The 15,694-nt window shown below is 33.4% G+C and overlaps 1 protein-coding gene across 1 annotated transcript; it reads left to right on the top strand.

The window, feature by feature from the left end:
• The first annotated feature begins 11,590 nt into the window (after positions 1 to 11,590).
• Positions 11,591 to 15,474, top strand: LOC140830756 (probable protein phosphatase 2C 40). The gene is given in 5 exon segments (XM_073194227.1): positions 11,591 to 11,866; positions 13,156 to 13,756; positions 13,758 to 14,178; positions 14,312 to 14,576; positions 15,151 to 15,474. Coding segments are annotated over 4 exon segments (1,407 nt in total). The 5' UTR covers positions 11,591 to 11,866; positions 13,156 to 13,163; the 3' UTR covers positions 15,279 to 15,474.
• Positions 15,475 to 15,694: the final 220 nt, after the last annotated feature.

Below are 15,694 nucleotides of genomic sequence, written 5' to 3'. Positions count from 1 at the left end.
GTTTATAAAAAAACTACTTGAGCTGGTGATAATGAAACTTCTGTTTAAATTTTACTACCCATAATTTGTTGCATTGATGGTATAAACAGATTATCTATCGAGAACAAGTTATTTATTTCTTTATTTAATATATATCACACTCACACACCCAATATTTCCTGAACCCAACACTATCCCTATGTCTTGAGAAACCCATTGTTTTATTACGGGGTTATTTTGTTAGCCAAAATACACAAATTTATTTTACTCGATAAAAGCGAAATTCTTCCTTTATGATGGATTTTTCCCTGTTTGGAAATAGATAAACAATACATTTTTACTGCTAGAACTTCTTGGAGAATTTTTTCCCCTCTCGGTTTGTGTCGGTTGCAGGAGGATATCAATCCTAGGACAAAAACTTACGAGAAAAATCTTAGCAAGTAAAAAGTACCAAACATTCTTTCATGATTTTCTTTGAAGTCAATACCAGATTTATAACAGATACCATTGAATATGATGGATTACTCAAAATGGATAAGGCCGTTTTCGTAGAATCTCATGAAACCAAATTATCCAAAGATGTCATATTCGACAAGTGTAATTTTCCTTCCCTTTAGAACAAATGAATGGTCCAAGGACAACAAGTTACTTGAGCTTCATTCCTCTTATCTTAACTAAGCATATAATTACAAACCCTTGTACAGTATAGTTGAAATTTTGCTTAATTTATTGTCCACATTTGAAGTGCGTGGACCCATTCGACAAAAGATTTTGGGAGTTCCATTTTCTTGAATGTGTCCCCTATTCTTAGTTTTAGCTTTTCAAGACTCCAAAAGCTGAATTGAGATACAAATATCTCACTGGGAAGGAGAGCCTTGAGCAAGTCAATAACCAAGTGTACCAGTCTCTTTTCATCACCATCAGTGTTGCTTCGGCTATGCGGCAAAAATTAGATTAAAATATGGTTTTATTTAAATATAAATTTTGTAATAAAGGAATTTAAATAGTCTCACGAATCTTTATCTGTGAGACGAGTCAACCCTTTCGATATTCACAATAAAAGTAATACTCTTAGCATAAAAAGTAATATATTTTTCATGGATGACCCAAATAAGAGATTTGTCTCACTAAATACGACCCGTGAAACTGTCTCACACAAATTTTTGTCAGAAATAGTTATAATTTAGATCAAATTTCATAATGCATTCTTCATCATGTGAATGTAACATATTAATTATTATGATCGAATAGTCAACTGTTTTTGGACATTGAGAAATACATAGTTCCTCGGATGAAGGTCATACCATTTAATATAATTATTATAATCAGTTTTTATCGTTATATTAAAATTTAAATTTCTCTTTATATGATTTTGAAATCTTTTGATTGGGAGACAATTATTCATTATAATATAGATTAGAAAAATGATATATAGACTTTTATTTATTTTTTCATGAGTGAAAGATTCCGAATAATATCTCAATTATTTTATGTAGTTGATAAAATGGAAAAATAAAAACAGTCTTCTTTCTTGAAATATTTTCATAAAATACATGACCTAAATAAACAAAATATAAAAGCTTTTTTTTTTCTCGCCAAATTTAGAGCATAGAAATGATTTTTTTTAGGGTAAAAACCCGTGACTTTATTGATTAAAATCATCCGTTACAAGATTAACCAACTAAAAGAGAAATTCATCATTCATTCAAACAAAGGGTGAAGGCGAAGAAAAAGCAAAACGAACAATATTATGAGCAACATTATTCGACGATCGACGGATATGAATGCATTCAGAGATCGCAGGTCTCTTCAAACGCTTGCATTGCCAATAAAAAATCAGATGCTACTCGTACATCAGTAAAACCTTTATCGTAGAGAAGAAGAATTCCTTCCCGGCTCACCACCAATTCATCATGTACCACTGATAAAGGTTGGTTTATCTGTTTTCCAAAAGCCAATAACAAACGTCTTGATTGTCTCGAACTACCCCACCAATACTAAATCTGTGCCTCTCCTCGTTCATAGCCACATCCACATTAAGTTTGAATGACCAATACCTTGGCGGTGGCCATATCTTCTCCGGATCTCCTTTCAAAGGTATATCAGCTATTTTCACTTTGCTTCATATAAATGATTGCTATTGTTGCTAGTTTGTTAATTTGAGCTGAATAAAAACAATGAGATAAAGGAAACGTAACTTGTATTGCAAGACACAATTCTTTAAAATTATTTTTCTTTTTTGATAAGACTTTGTATAAAAGTTTTATCTCTCTAGAATATTGTGTTTCTTAAATTTTAGATTTGATATTTAATATTTAAAAGAATTTGTTTCCTAATGAAATACTTCTTTCTTTATCTCGTAAGAATGATGTTAAATTCAGAGGGAGTTAAATAAAGTTGCTTGGAGTTGCATCAACATGCATTGACTTGTTTATGCTTATTTTGTATAGAAAAAATAAAAAATGGTAGATTGAAAGAAAACGTGACTTGCATTACAAGACACAATTCCTTAAAATTATTATTTTTTTGATAAGATTTTGTAGTTTTATCTTTCTTAGAATATTAAGTTTCTTAAACTATATATTTGATATTTAATATTTAAAATAATTTGTTTTTTTTAATGAAATGCTACATTTAGATGTGAGTAAGATTTTGGTTAAACCGAATTAACTGACTGATTCGAACTAATTCGGAAATTCGGTTCGGTTATTTCGGAAATTCGGTTTTCAAATTAAAAAAATTAGGTTATATCGGTTAATTCGGTTCGATTACGGTTTTCAAAATTTTGAAATCGGTTAACCGAATTAACCGATATAATAAATACTATTATTTAATAGATTTTTATTATTTATCAATTTTTATATATATATTTATATTTTTAATTTTAAAATCAATCATGATTCTAATATAATTCTAAGCGTCTTTGTTTTCTCGTTCTCACTTCTATATTCTTCACTCTTGACTTCGTCCGCCGCCCACCCATCTCTCGTCCACGGTTGAGATGCCGCCCGCCCATGTTATGTTATTTTATAAAAAAAATATGTATTAATTGTATTCAAACAAAACTTATACAATTGTGTGTAATTTTATGTTTTTATGCATTTTTGTAGACTGTAGTATTCAAGAAAAATTACATATATAATTAAAGTTAAATCACACTTTTTTAAAGCTAATCGGTTAATTGGTCACCGAACGAATTAACCGATTTTAATTCGCTTCGGTTTTCATCGGTTGTGAAAATTAGTTCGGCCAGTTCGGTCATACATATATATTTCGATTAGGTTCGATTATGGCTAATTCGGTCGGTTCTACGAATGCTCACCCCTAGCTATTTTCCATATCTTGTAGGAATCTATTCAAGAATTCATATTACTATTAATACAAGTCTATATATATTAAAGAATAATTGTTGCACAAAAAAAAAATTAGACGAGCGAGATACATGATAACAAAGACAGAATTTATGAAGAACTTGTTAAGACGAAGCATCAATGTTTCATTATGTTTTCGTGACGTGTTTAAGATATTCAGAGACAACACTCTTATAAAGTGTTGATTGAAGAATTGTTTCGTTGATCTGAATTGATGATATAAATTTGCATTCTTGTGTTTTGGTTATTTTTGTTATTGATGTTTTGGAATACAATTTGTTGGTATGAGGGTATATTATGTTTAACGTAAAGTGTATAAAAGATATAAAAGGTTGGGTGTATCATATTTAAATAGTGTTCCAAATGTTATAACACCTAGTGACAACCCACAGCGGAATAAAATAACAAAAAAATAAATAACTTAAATCAAAATAACTCAGGATTAATTATACACAAGTATTGCGATGTCTCGGGGCAAAAAAATTATTAGAATACAATTTCAGTTTAAAAAAACTAACACTAGTGATTTTAACAAAAATCTCAGTAAAATGCTTTCTAAATCACATAACAGAACAAAAACATAATCAAGAAACCAAATACACGGCGCCAAAAACTAGAGCAATAAAACGAGATCTTCGGCCAACACTTCCACGCATGTTGTCTGTAGATGTCTCCAACAATCACGGCAACACGTGAAAAGACATTCTTCAAAATAACAACGTCCTTGTGAATTATTTTTCTTTGAAAACCACGACGTGTACGAGTGAAAAAGTAAGCAGCCACCGAACGTCCAAAATTCAAAAGTCTTTTCCTTAGCTTGGTTCTCTTATTTATAACTTCCTTTTCTCCAATGATTTATCTCCGAAAAATATCCTACAAGCTATGAAAACCAAAAGTTTGACTAGAAATAAACTCTTTTTAAACAATGATAGCATGTCATAAAATCCTTATCATAAATATCAGATATAGAAAGACAAAACTCCTAATTCAATATTTCACACAATCTTATCAATAAGAAAATTATATTTAAAAAAAATATTATTTCCAGGAATAAATTATATTTTAGAAATCAAGACTAATTTTCTTTCACAATTTATTTCATTGACTTATTAAGAAATATAACTTTTCGTTTCTTCACTATATGTAAGCTCGATTTCTTTTATTGTTCAATTTGCATAACTATCTCTGTGTTATTTTTAATTAAATTATTTATTTGTGTGTTATATTATTCCGCTGCATGTTTCCACAAGATGTTACAACATCCGAGATAACATTTATATTTAATACATACCATTTTTAATTAAACAAAATACTAATTAAACTACGGGGAATTTGTCAAAAAATCCCTATTCCCATTCTCGACCTCTTCTTTACTCCCTACCTCACTAAAACTTTGTTTCAACTCTCCATATCTATAAAATTTCCAATTTTATCCTTATATCTTTATTTTTAAATAATTGATTTTCTTTGTATAAATTATGGCCCATCATGCTTTCGTAAAATAAATTAAATCTTTTACCTCTTTGACCGGAGTACCACCGGGTTATATCCGTCGTATTTTACGAACTGCTTCTCACAGTCCAACCACGTGATTGCAACCGATGGTTACCGACGCAGATTCTTTCAGCAGTACTTGGCACAACCCTAATTCGTTTCCTACCTTAGGGTGTACAATAAAAGATGAAATTTTGAAAATAATACATGAGAGGAGCTAAGAGCAAAGATCTCTTTATTCAAACACAAACATTTTTATTACATTGAAATCTCCTGTAGAGGAAGAGAAACTTTTTTTAGCTACTGATAGTAGCTGAACTTGCTAAACACATAAACTAGAAAGAGAAAATATTACAATTTATTGTAGAAAGAAATGAGGAAAATGTTCGATGATCATCACTTCTTCCTTCCTGCCTTATTTATAGAAGGCTTCTTCGGATTTGAACTTCGGATTTCAAATCTTCAAAAACCTTTACAGCTTGCATATGGACCATGGAGTGGTTGAGTGATCCCTTCTTGAACTGTCTTTTTCTAGATTAATAATCTAGAAATTAACCTCTCATCTTCTTTTATCTCTCCGAGATACAAGTAACGATGAGTATGTAAGAGATCTGCGGTAATCTCATCTCATTTTTCCTGGAAATGTTGAACTAGCCATTTAAGAGCATCTGCCTCTTTTCTCTTATACTTGATTCTTCTTTTTAAAACCTTTAGATATGTATAATACATTTTATTTAGGTTTCTTTCTGGTGTGTTTAACTGGTTCCATTTACCTTATTTATATTGTAAAGTTAGGGTCCAGTTTTCTTGTACCCTATATTGGATTCCTTTTTCAAATAAAGTATCCAATGTCCTTTCGTATTTTACCACTCATTATATTGTAAACTGAGGCAAGAACCCCGAATTCATACCAGGCTTTAACCTCCTTGGGATATGAATTAGGTTTCATCCATACCGTAGGATATTTCCCTGAAACATCAACCCAATTGGTAGCTGGATTAATGACAACTCTTGTTTTTAATTTCTCCCAGTTCTGTTGGTAAACCTGAAATGGAGAAATTGCAACTTCATTTGTACCAACATTAGGTTTGCCCTTGTCAGTACGAGGCCTAAGGTTGATCTTTCTCTCTCTTCAATCCCCGAGGTGAAGGGTTGACTTGAGGACTCAAGATAAGGATCAGGAGTCTCAATTTTTGTTTCAGCCGACTCATCTGGAGATGATCCCGGCTTAACACTTGTGCTAGGGGTATTTGAATCCCCTGTTCCAGGTATAGAGTCCTGTACTCGAAAACTCTCCATTTAGGAAACCAATGGTTTCTCAATGCCCTGGAAGATAGGCCTTTGTGTTACAGACCATAACTGAGTATATGCCTGTAAACATCCTGTAATTCGATCAGAGACAACCCTCTTATCGGCTTTTTGTAGTCTTCCCGCAACTTCTGCATTTAAGACCAGCTTGTTAAACTCGTTTTGAAGCATTTCAAGGTGTTCCCTCAAATGCCTCTGCATCTTGATGATGCCATCGATATCACCGCTGTCCATCTCTTGTTAAAAAATCTACAAGAATATTTTCATGAGATTTAATTATCACAATATCAAAAATATAATTCTGACATAGTGCCTACCATCTTAATAGTCTAGCCTTCTCAGTTTTAGATTCAATTCTATTCCTTAAGAAAGCTTTTACATGTGTATTATCAACTTTGAAAGTAAATTTCTTTGCAAGTAAAAATAATGGCCATTTTTCAAAAACCTTTATTACCGCATAAAATTCCTTCTCGTTGATATGCCATATTATGACTTCTGCATCGGAGAATAAACCGCTACAATACCTGCATGGTTGTTCTCCATCTGGTGTGAGAATTGTTAACACCGCAGCCCACCAATGATCACTGACATCGGTATACAATACCAGATCATCTTCATCTTAAGGAATAACCATTTTTGGAAAATTCTTACAAATCTCCTTTAAATGGATAAGTCCTTCTGCGTGTTCTTTTGTCCATATAAATCTTGCTTCTTTTTTCAATAATGGATTGAACACGTTCCTGTGTTTAGCTAGGTTTTTAATAAACATCCCAGCAAAATTAACAACTCCCAGAAAACTTTGAAGTTGTTTCTTTTCTTTTAACTCGTTTGGAAAATTTTGCACTTTCTTTACAATATGATCTTGCAAAATTATTCCAGATTCATCAATTTCTATTCTTAGAAATTCGATCTTTCTTGTGGCTATGACTGCTTTCTTTTCAGATAAAACCAGTCATTTTTTTTTTTGCAAACCTAGAGAAAATTTCTAAATGTTTGACATGGTCTTCCATATTTTTATATGCTATTAAAACATCATCAATATAAACAAACATAAATTTAAAATAATCTTTAAAAAGATTATCCATCATTCTCTGGAATATCTGAGGTGAATTAGCCAATCTCATTGGTAATACCTCCCAAATATAATGTCCTTGTGGTGTGGAGAAAGCTGTGAATTTCTTGCTTTCTTCCTGCATCCGAATTTGATATAATCCGGACTTACAGTCAAATTTAGAGAATATCTTGGCATTGCGAATGCAACTAATTAAGTGTTCTCTACTAGGTATAAAATACCCATCAAACTCCAGAATCTTATTAATTCCTTGATAATTAATAACCAGTCTGGGTTTTCCTCTTTTTATCTCACCATGATTTCTTACCTGAAAACCTAGACTGCTATATTGTGACATACCTGCTTTGATTAAACCAAGGTCCAAATGTTCCTTGATTATAATCTGCATATCCCTTTGATCAATGATATTCATTGGGATAGGCTTGCAACGGACAATCCTTTTGATCAATGATATTCATTGGGATAGGCTTGCAACGGATAAATTCATATTCTTTGCCTTCCTTAATTTTAAGGCAAGCTTTGAGTTGATTTCTGTCCCACCATGACAAGGGATCTGCATTGTAGTTTTCTTTGATCCTTTTCTTGACATCTTCCAATGATACCTTAGATTCAAACTCTACTTCATTTGTATGTAGAGTTATCTTAAGGCATTCTATATCTTCTGGTTGGAGTTCTTTATCTGCTCTCAACTGGAGCATTGTTTCTCCAAAACGTCTTGAATCCTTCATTTTTGGGTTCAGGATTTTTCCTGAATCACCACGCTTGTTGCGAAACTGGATTGGCAATTTTCTGTAAAATGCCTCTCGTAGTCTCTGGACTATGATTTTGTGATCACAGGGTTTTGTGAACAATAATCGTCTAGTCTCATTTTCTTGAGTACAAGACTTAAAAATTTGTAGAAAATTATTTCCTAACAATATGTCAGCTCATGTATCATGAAAATAAATTGGTGGTGTCTTTACCTTGTACCAAGGTGTTTGTCCAGCACCGCCAATCATGATTTCAGCCATCTTAATCTCTTTACATAAGATTAAGATTCTTCTGAAAAAATCTCTTCCAGCAATCTTGGGTAATTCTTCTTCCAAATTATTTGGAAAAACTCCTCGTTTTGCTGTACAGATTCCAGCCCCTGAATCAATATAAGCAGCAAAGTATTCTGCCTTATATTGTTCATATAACATTCCTACTGGAATGTATATGGAAAATGGACTTGTGGTCATTGGATTTTCCACACCTTATCCTCTACCATAAGTTTCATTCCATATTCTAGACGTTTCCAAGGTTTGTCTTCCTCAAAAAACTCTAGTCCAAGAATCAGTCGATCTGATTCTTTCCCTGGAATCTCTTGGATATGGACTTCCAATTCTCCGATATTAATCAGTCCTTGGTAAGTTCCTATCGTAGGTTGTTCCAAATAGTATATGGTATTACAAGGAAATTGATTCATTTGCTTTGTAATATCAAATACTATTTTTACTTCATTCACCCTTCTGGGCATATTAGCTTTCCTATTGTAGAAAAGTTTTTCAGCTCCTGTTGGGTTTCTATGACAAGTTTTTTATCCCATCTATAACTTGTAATTTTATCTCCTTGAAAAGATAGTCTTATTGATTTCAATCTAAGACTTTGATTCCTATGTAGAATCGGTTTGTCTTGTATTTGGATATCTGTTTCTTGTATTAAAGAAAACTCAACTCTTTCTGGATAAATTGTCTGAGCAGCTTTTCTGAATATCTCAGGAATTTCAATAAATTCGTTTCTAAGTAAACAACTCTGAATGATGTGTATTAGATAGAGGATATGAAATCTGATAGATAATAGAGTATTGTCTATTACCTTCTTTCATCATCCTTTTTTTCTTGAAGTTCTGATGCAATGTCAAGGCTCGGTTGAAATCTCGATCTGCCAGGTTGTAGGCTATCCTTTAATAGATTACTCTTACAATCTTTCCTGCACAGAGAAACCTTGGTACATAATCTGATATGTAATGCTGCCATATGACACCATTCTGCCAATTTTCCTTTAAGGAAAGAGGTTCTTCTTGCCAAAGTATCTGGATTTCTAGGTACATATTCCCTTACGAGCATTTATCTCCAGGGACTAGGCATCTTGGCGAAGAATAGCTGCATTGCTATATCTTCTTCGACCCCTGAATTCCATCTATATTTGGTTAATAACATAATGTATTCATCCACCAAACATATATCATGCAATAGACTATACAGAGCTTGAGTATATTTCTTCTTCTTCTCTGTATCTTGACTGTTGAAATAGTCTACTCCTATAAATTATGCTTTAAATAGGGTATCCATTTTTCCAGAGATCTCACTAAGAGATTCACCATCTAGGACTGACTCTTTCATTTCCAAAGAAGTCATGTCCGAAGCAATTTTCACTGATCCCATAAGACTCATTTCTAAGAGTTTAATGAATCCTTCTTTGTTGAGATCTAGTGTTCCTGCTGCGATTCTCATAGCAGATGTCCAGTCATCAATGAGATCTTCTCTGTTTTTTAAAATCTAATACATCAAGGTTAAGCATAACCCCGTAAGGATGTATTGGATCTAAAACAGTTTTCCCATAGGGTGTTTGATGCAAGAGAATTTGATTTCTTCTTGTCCTTGTTCCAGCTGGGTGTGATCCTCCCCCAGTATGGAAATCAGATTGCGATTTTCTCAAGTTAACATTCTGAGATCCCACACTTTCTCTTAATGGTTCCTGAGAAGATGACCAGGTTACAGCAGGTATTTCACCTCCTGTTGTGTTCATTTTTAGATCTACAACTTTGAGATTTGCGAAAGATTCCGCAAGCTCTTGTAGATCTTCCAGACCAATCATTTCTAAAGTTGTCATCAGATTAATTTCTTTTTTGAAACAGACTTAATTAGATGGATCATCTTTTTTTCTTCAGTCAAAGGTTTTGAAACCACTCTGGTCTTCCTTTGTTGATGTAACAAAGGTTCGGTACCAAATGATGGTGGTAACCATCTTCGTGAAGTTCTTTTACTAGAACTTGGTTGTTTTTATAGTTTCTGAATTCTTGTTTGAATATCCTTTAATATTCCAAGAATTTCTTCCTGTTTTTCAAGGATTTTCTCAACTCGTTGAGGTACAAAATGTAGCATATTGCCATAATTTTGTACCGTCTTCTGTATTTCCCTAAGATCTGAAGAGAGCTTAGAGAAATCTAGAACTATCTCTAGAAACTTATTTGTTTGGATCATAAGTTTACCTGAGGGTGCTGAAGCTTCCCTATCTGCTTCTGATATCTAACAATAGTTAGATGCCCTTGTGTATATTCCAAAATATTGGAATAGATCTTGTAAATTATTTTTCTCGAACCTAAGTTCGGATTCATAATTTTTTCGAAAATTCTCCTCCTCAAACATTTTAGTTTCTATTGTAATAATAAATCATGTGTTTGAAATAAATTAACCATGCTTTGATACCTTTTTCCGGGGAGCGTGAGGATCAATTAAATCAAACAGTGTATAAGGACAATTTTGTCAATTTTATAGTATTAGGGAGTTTAAAAAAAAGTTTTGGTGTGTAGGGAGTTTGAGTAAAGTTGAGTTTATATTTGGGGAGTTATGACTAATTTACCTTAAACTAATATACATCAAAATCATAAACCCCACATCAAATAAAAAAATGCATCGAAAAACTAAAAACCAAAATTTATAGCATGCAAATGATGGTGCAACCTTCCCCCACCCCCGAATAAAAAAATTTAAAATATAATGATGCAAGCTGTAATACAACGACAAAATTTACAAACTTGTGTCCTTAGTCTCCATGTATTTTAACTTAATATATATTAATTTAATACGATTAAAATATATACAATAGTTTATATGAAAGGCCAATAACATATGATATAATTATATATAAAATATACTTTAGGGTGGGAAGTATTTATAAAATAAAATAAAGAGAAAAAATGTGGACACTTCAAAGAAAGTGAAGTGAGACAAATCGCACCAAAAAAAAACAGAGAAAAGAGTGGAAAATATTTCTCATCTACGTAAAAGAAAACGACAAAAAATTATGTGAGACGATCTCACGGGTCGTATTTTGTGAGATATATATCATATTTGGGTTATCCACGAAAATATATTACATTTAATGTTAAAAGTATTATTTTTATTGTGAATATCGACATTACAAATAAAAATTCGTGAGATCGTCTCACAAAAGATCTATTAAAGTCAAATTCCATACAATAAAAACTCTATGCATAGAGAATAAAAACTCTATGCACAGAGAGAGAGCCAACAATCAGGACCCTTCCCTCTGCATAAGAGCACTTGAATAAATAAATAAATATATATATATATATTATTTTAATAAATTTTAACCGGTAAATTGGTGAATCTCAAGACAAGTTTGGCCCCCTTCGTTCCCGTCAAATTCAATTGCTCTATAATTAGCAAAGTCTTTTCTCATCATCTTCTCCTTTTCCTGTTTCAAGATTCTTCTTTCAACGCTTGTTTTGCATCTGAGGGTGTATGCGCGTGTGCTGCCCACACTTGTCATATTATTCCTGCCCTTATCATTTTCTGCGTTTTTGTTCCCCCCCAGGTGTGTATTTGTGCATGATACATATTCAAGGTTTTAAGGGATCTTGGTTGTTGTCAGGAAGGTGAGTATTGAGTTGGGTTGTTCCATTTTCAATCTTTCTTGGTGTTTCTGGCCATGTTTCTGTTCTTTTTGTTGTTTGGAGCAGTACACGAATAAAGATGATCTTTTAATGATTTCGGTTCAGTATTGAAAAAGTTCTTGTTTTGAACTGTTGAATTGTGTCATCTTTGTAATGAGATATGTTGTTCTGATATACATGATTGGAAAACCAGTTATGAACCTTAAAATGCGATCGGTGTTTTGGGTACCATGTATTGCTATAATTGACCATGCTATGGTTTTAGTTTTTGGTATTTCTTACGATTTAGATCTTTCTCCTCTTATGAACTTGCGAAGAAATTCTTGAAAAAGGTAGGATCTTGTTTACTCGATGCGTTGGCAAAATCTAACCTCAGAATATGTAATTTAGTGTCACCGCTCTGCGAAAATATACAGCAATCACTAAAGATCACACCATTAATTTTATATATTTATTAAAAAAGAAGAATGTTCTCACTAAAAAAGAAAGGAGAATCTACCTAAATTTATTTTCTTGTAGATAGGGTGTGCTGCTGGCAGTATGGTGCCCATGACCTCTGGTATACAATTCTAATTGGTGCATTAAATTTTATCTGCTATTAGTCTTGCGGAAAATTTTATCGTCTCACAGGATAGAGCATTTGGATAAGCATTGCCATTGAGTGTAAATGCCCTTGTCTCTTACTCTTACTATATCATGTCAAAGAAAAGCTTATCTATTTGTCTTATAATCCTGTCAACTTGAGCTGTAGAAATTGTGAATGGCAGTATATTTGCTAAGAAAATCCATCACTTGAATATTTAAGGTTCCATTTGGATTTATGGATTTCAAAGTATTCAATTGTATTTTTGTTGTTTTAGAGAAGTAATATCATGAATTTCAAATTCACGCTTTGTATGTTTATATAGTGTTCATGTTAATCGGGATGTATTTCAAATCACCTAATAACGATGTCATTTGAAATACATTCTACTTTGTCAAACTCGTTCACTCAATATAGAATCAAGATTTGATATATTGTTTCGTTGTTAGCAATAAAATCATAATCGAAAACCATGTATTGCAAATTCATCACCTCAAATGCAATCTAATAGTTGTCCCGGAGATGTCGTATTTCATTTCTCAAACGTCTTGGTGCGAGTTATTATCTTGGAATCAACACAAATACTAAAATCCATGTTATTTTTTGGTATCTTATTGTGGTGATATCTTTTCATGCTTCGGTGTACTGAAGAATTAATTAGTGACCAAACTCTTCTTGTTTTTCTAAGCTGCAACGATGCAAAGGGAAATCATAAAGGATCCGGCTGGAGAGATCAAAGTTAGTTTTGGCTATCAATGTGACACCAAGAATGATAATTCTTGGGGTATCCCACATGGTATTGATATTCCATCTCCAGGTAAGCTCCGAAGAGCAAACAGCTCCTTCTCTTGTCTCTCCGGTGCGGCATTGAGTGCCAATGCTACGTTAGCTAATACGAATATGTGTAATGGGATAATCGGGGCAGAAATTTTGCCAACTTTGGACTCTCCTAATTCATTCCGCAGAATCCCTTCTTCGCCATCCCTGGGGAAAATGGAGTTTTTATCATCTTCTGTGCAGAGTAGCATATCGAATATGAGTATAAGTCCATCTTCACCAAATGAGACACTCGATAATGATCCATTTTCATCGAGTTTCCTCAATGCAGAGGAAGTACAAGTGGCTGGAGGCGCCGCTGGTGAAGATAGAGTTCAAGCTGTTTGTTCCGAAGAGAATGGCTGGCTTTTCTGTGCTATCTATGATGGGTTCAATGGACGGGATGCGGCTGATTTCCTGGCTGGAACTTTGTATGAAACAGTTGTGTATCATCTGAACTTACTAGACTGGGATATCAGTGCAGGAGTCTTCTGATTCTTCATTTAAGCAGAGTGTTCTTAACAGCCTTCACCTTGCACTTAGTCAGGCAGAGAACGAATTCCTACACATGGTCGAACAAGAGATGGAAGACCGTCCCGATTTAGTATCAATAGGATCTTGTGTTTTACTAGTGCTGCTACGTGGAAAGGACTTGTACTTACTCAATGTGGGTGATAGTCGAGCCGTGCTGGCTTCATATGACGAAGGAGGTGACATGAACAGAACAGCAAGGCTGCAAGCCATCCAGCTCACTGATAGTCATACCGTCGACAATGTAGTGGAAAGAACCAGACTTATGAATGATCATCTTGATGACCCTTCAACAGTTGTGGCCGGTAAAGTCAAGGGGAAGCTAAAGGTTACAAGGGCCTTTGGAGTTGGTTACTTGAAGAAGGTACAAGAATGTTTTGAAGTTTTCTTGCAGGGTCTAAAATCATAACATTCATTCATATTTGGTGTTTATATGGGACAAGCATTCTTTTTTCGCACTTTATACGAAATCTAATCACGCTACTTCTGTCATGCAGAAAGACATGAATGATGCTTTGATGGGTATTCTTCGTGTCCGTAATCTCATAAGTCCCCCGTATGTATCCACAGAACCATCACTAGTGGTACACGAGGTTTCAAACTCTGATCATTTTGTCGTACTAGGGAGTGACGGCTTGTTCGACTTCTTCAGCAACAATGAAGTCGTAAAGCTTGTAAATTCATATATATTTAGGAACCCTTCAGGTGATCCAGCTAAATTTCTCGTCGAACAGCTTGCTGCAAGAGCAGCAGAGTCAGCTGGTACACCACCAATTCTCTTGTCTTTAATTTTCTGTCCTGATATGCAACTGTAAAAGGTCGTTTTCCTACGTTTTATAGATTATGATCATGTTTGATGATTTCTTTGAACAATACTTAATATCAGAAGAAGTATGCCAGATCATCTGTAAGTTTGAAATCTTAGATGCTGCGTAGTTATTACACTGTGCATCATATTAAGTTTGACTTAAAAAAGATAAAATTGATTCTCGTTTGTGCTGTTAATATTTGCTTATTTAATAATTTGATAATTTTATATAATTTACTGCTCTTCGGTTGGTATCTTTGGCTGCATTTGGACAATTTCGGAGTGGACCAGATTAAATAACTCATCATAGTAGTAGTAGTTTAACTTTTCTTATTGTCCACTTGCATCCTGTCTCATCAATGATTTGTTGTTAAGTGAATTATTTAAAGAGGAAATAAGTAATATACGTCACACCATTAGAGACTATCTACTTGAACATAACATAATATAAGTTTGAATTATTAGTTTATATAAGTTTTTGCGGCTGGTCAGCATATTTATTCAATCTTGTGTCATACATATTTTCAGGTTTTAGTATGGAAGAGCTGATGAGTATTCCTGCTGGCAGAAGGCGGAAATATCATGACGATGTTACAGTTATTGTAATCTTTCTAGGCACGGACAAACGAACTTCGAAGGCATCAACATGTCTATGAGTAGCCGAGTCAAATATTTTTTAAAACAATAATCTCAATTCTTGAAGGGTATAAATATTAAATACCCGCATTGTTTTTGCAGCCTGTTAGCATTACATTCCTTCAGACAGATTAAGTTTTTGCTTACTGTCTTAAAACCATATTATATGTTATGTTGTGTTATATTTAGCGAAAAATTCGATCTTTTTATCTGTTACTAATATCTCTATCCACATATTATAGTTTCTTGTGTATTGAATGTATTCATCTCCAAATTAAGTATTAAACATTCCGCTGCGGTCGTTTAATTTGTTTCTTGTTATGAGGCTTGATGATGAAGTCATTTGATTGCTGGAAACTCTTCCTTAGAAAAACAGGATAATGCCCAAAAGATGGGTCTGTTCCACATAAACTAATCACTTTCAGCAAAAACCTCT

The sequence above is a fragment of the Primulina eburnea genome, chromosome 4 (genome assembly GCF_022965805.1).
Source record: "Primulina eburnea isolate SZY01 chromosome 4, ASM2296580v1, whole genome shotgun sequence".
Lineage (NCBI taxonomy): Eukaryota > Viridiplantae > Streptophyta > Magnoliopsida > Lamiales > Gesneriaceae > Primulina > Primulina eburnea.
This window is presented reverse-complemented; position numbering and strand designations above follow the sequence as displayed.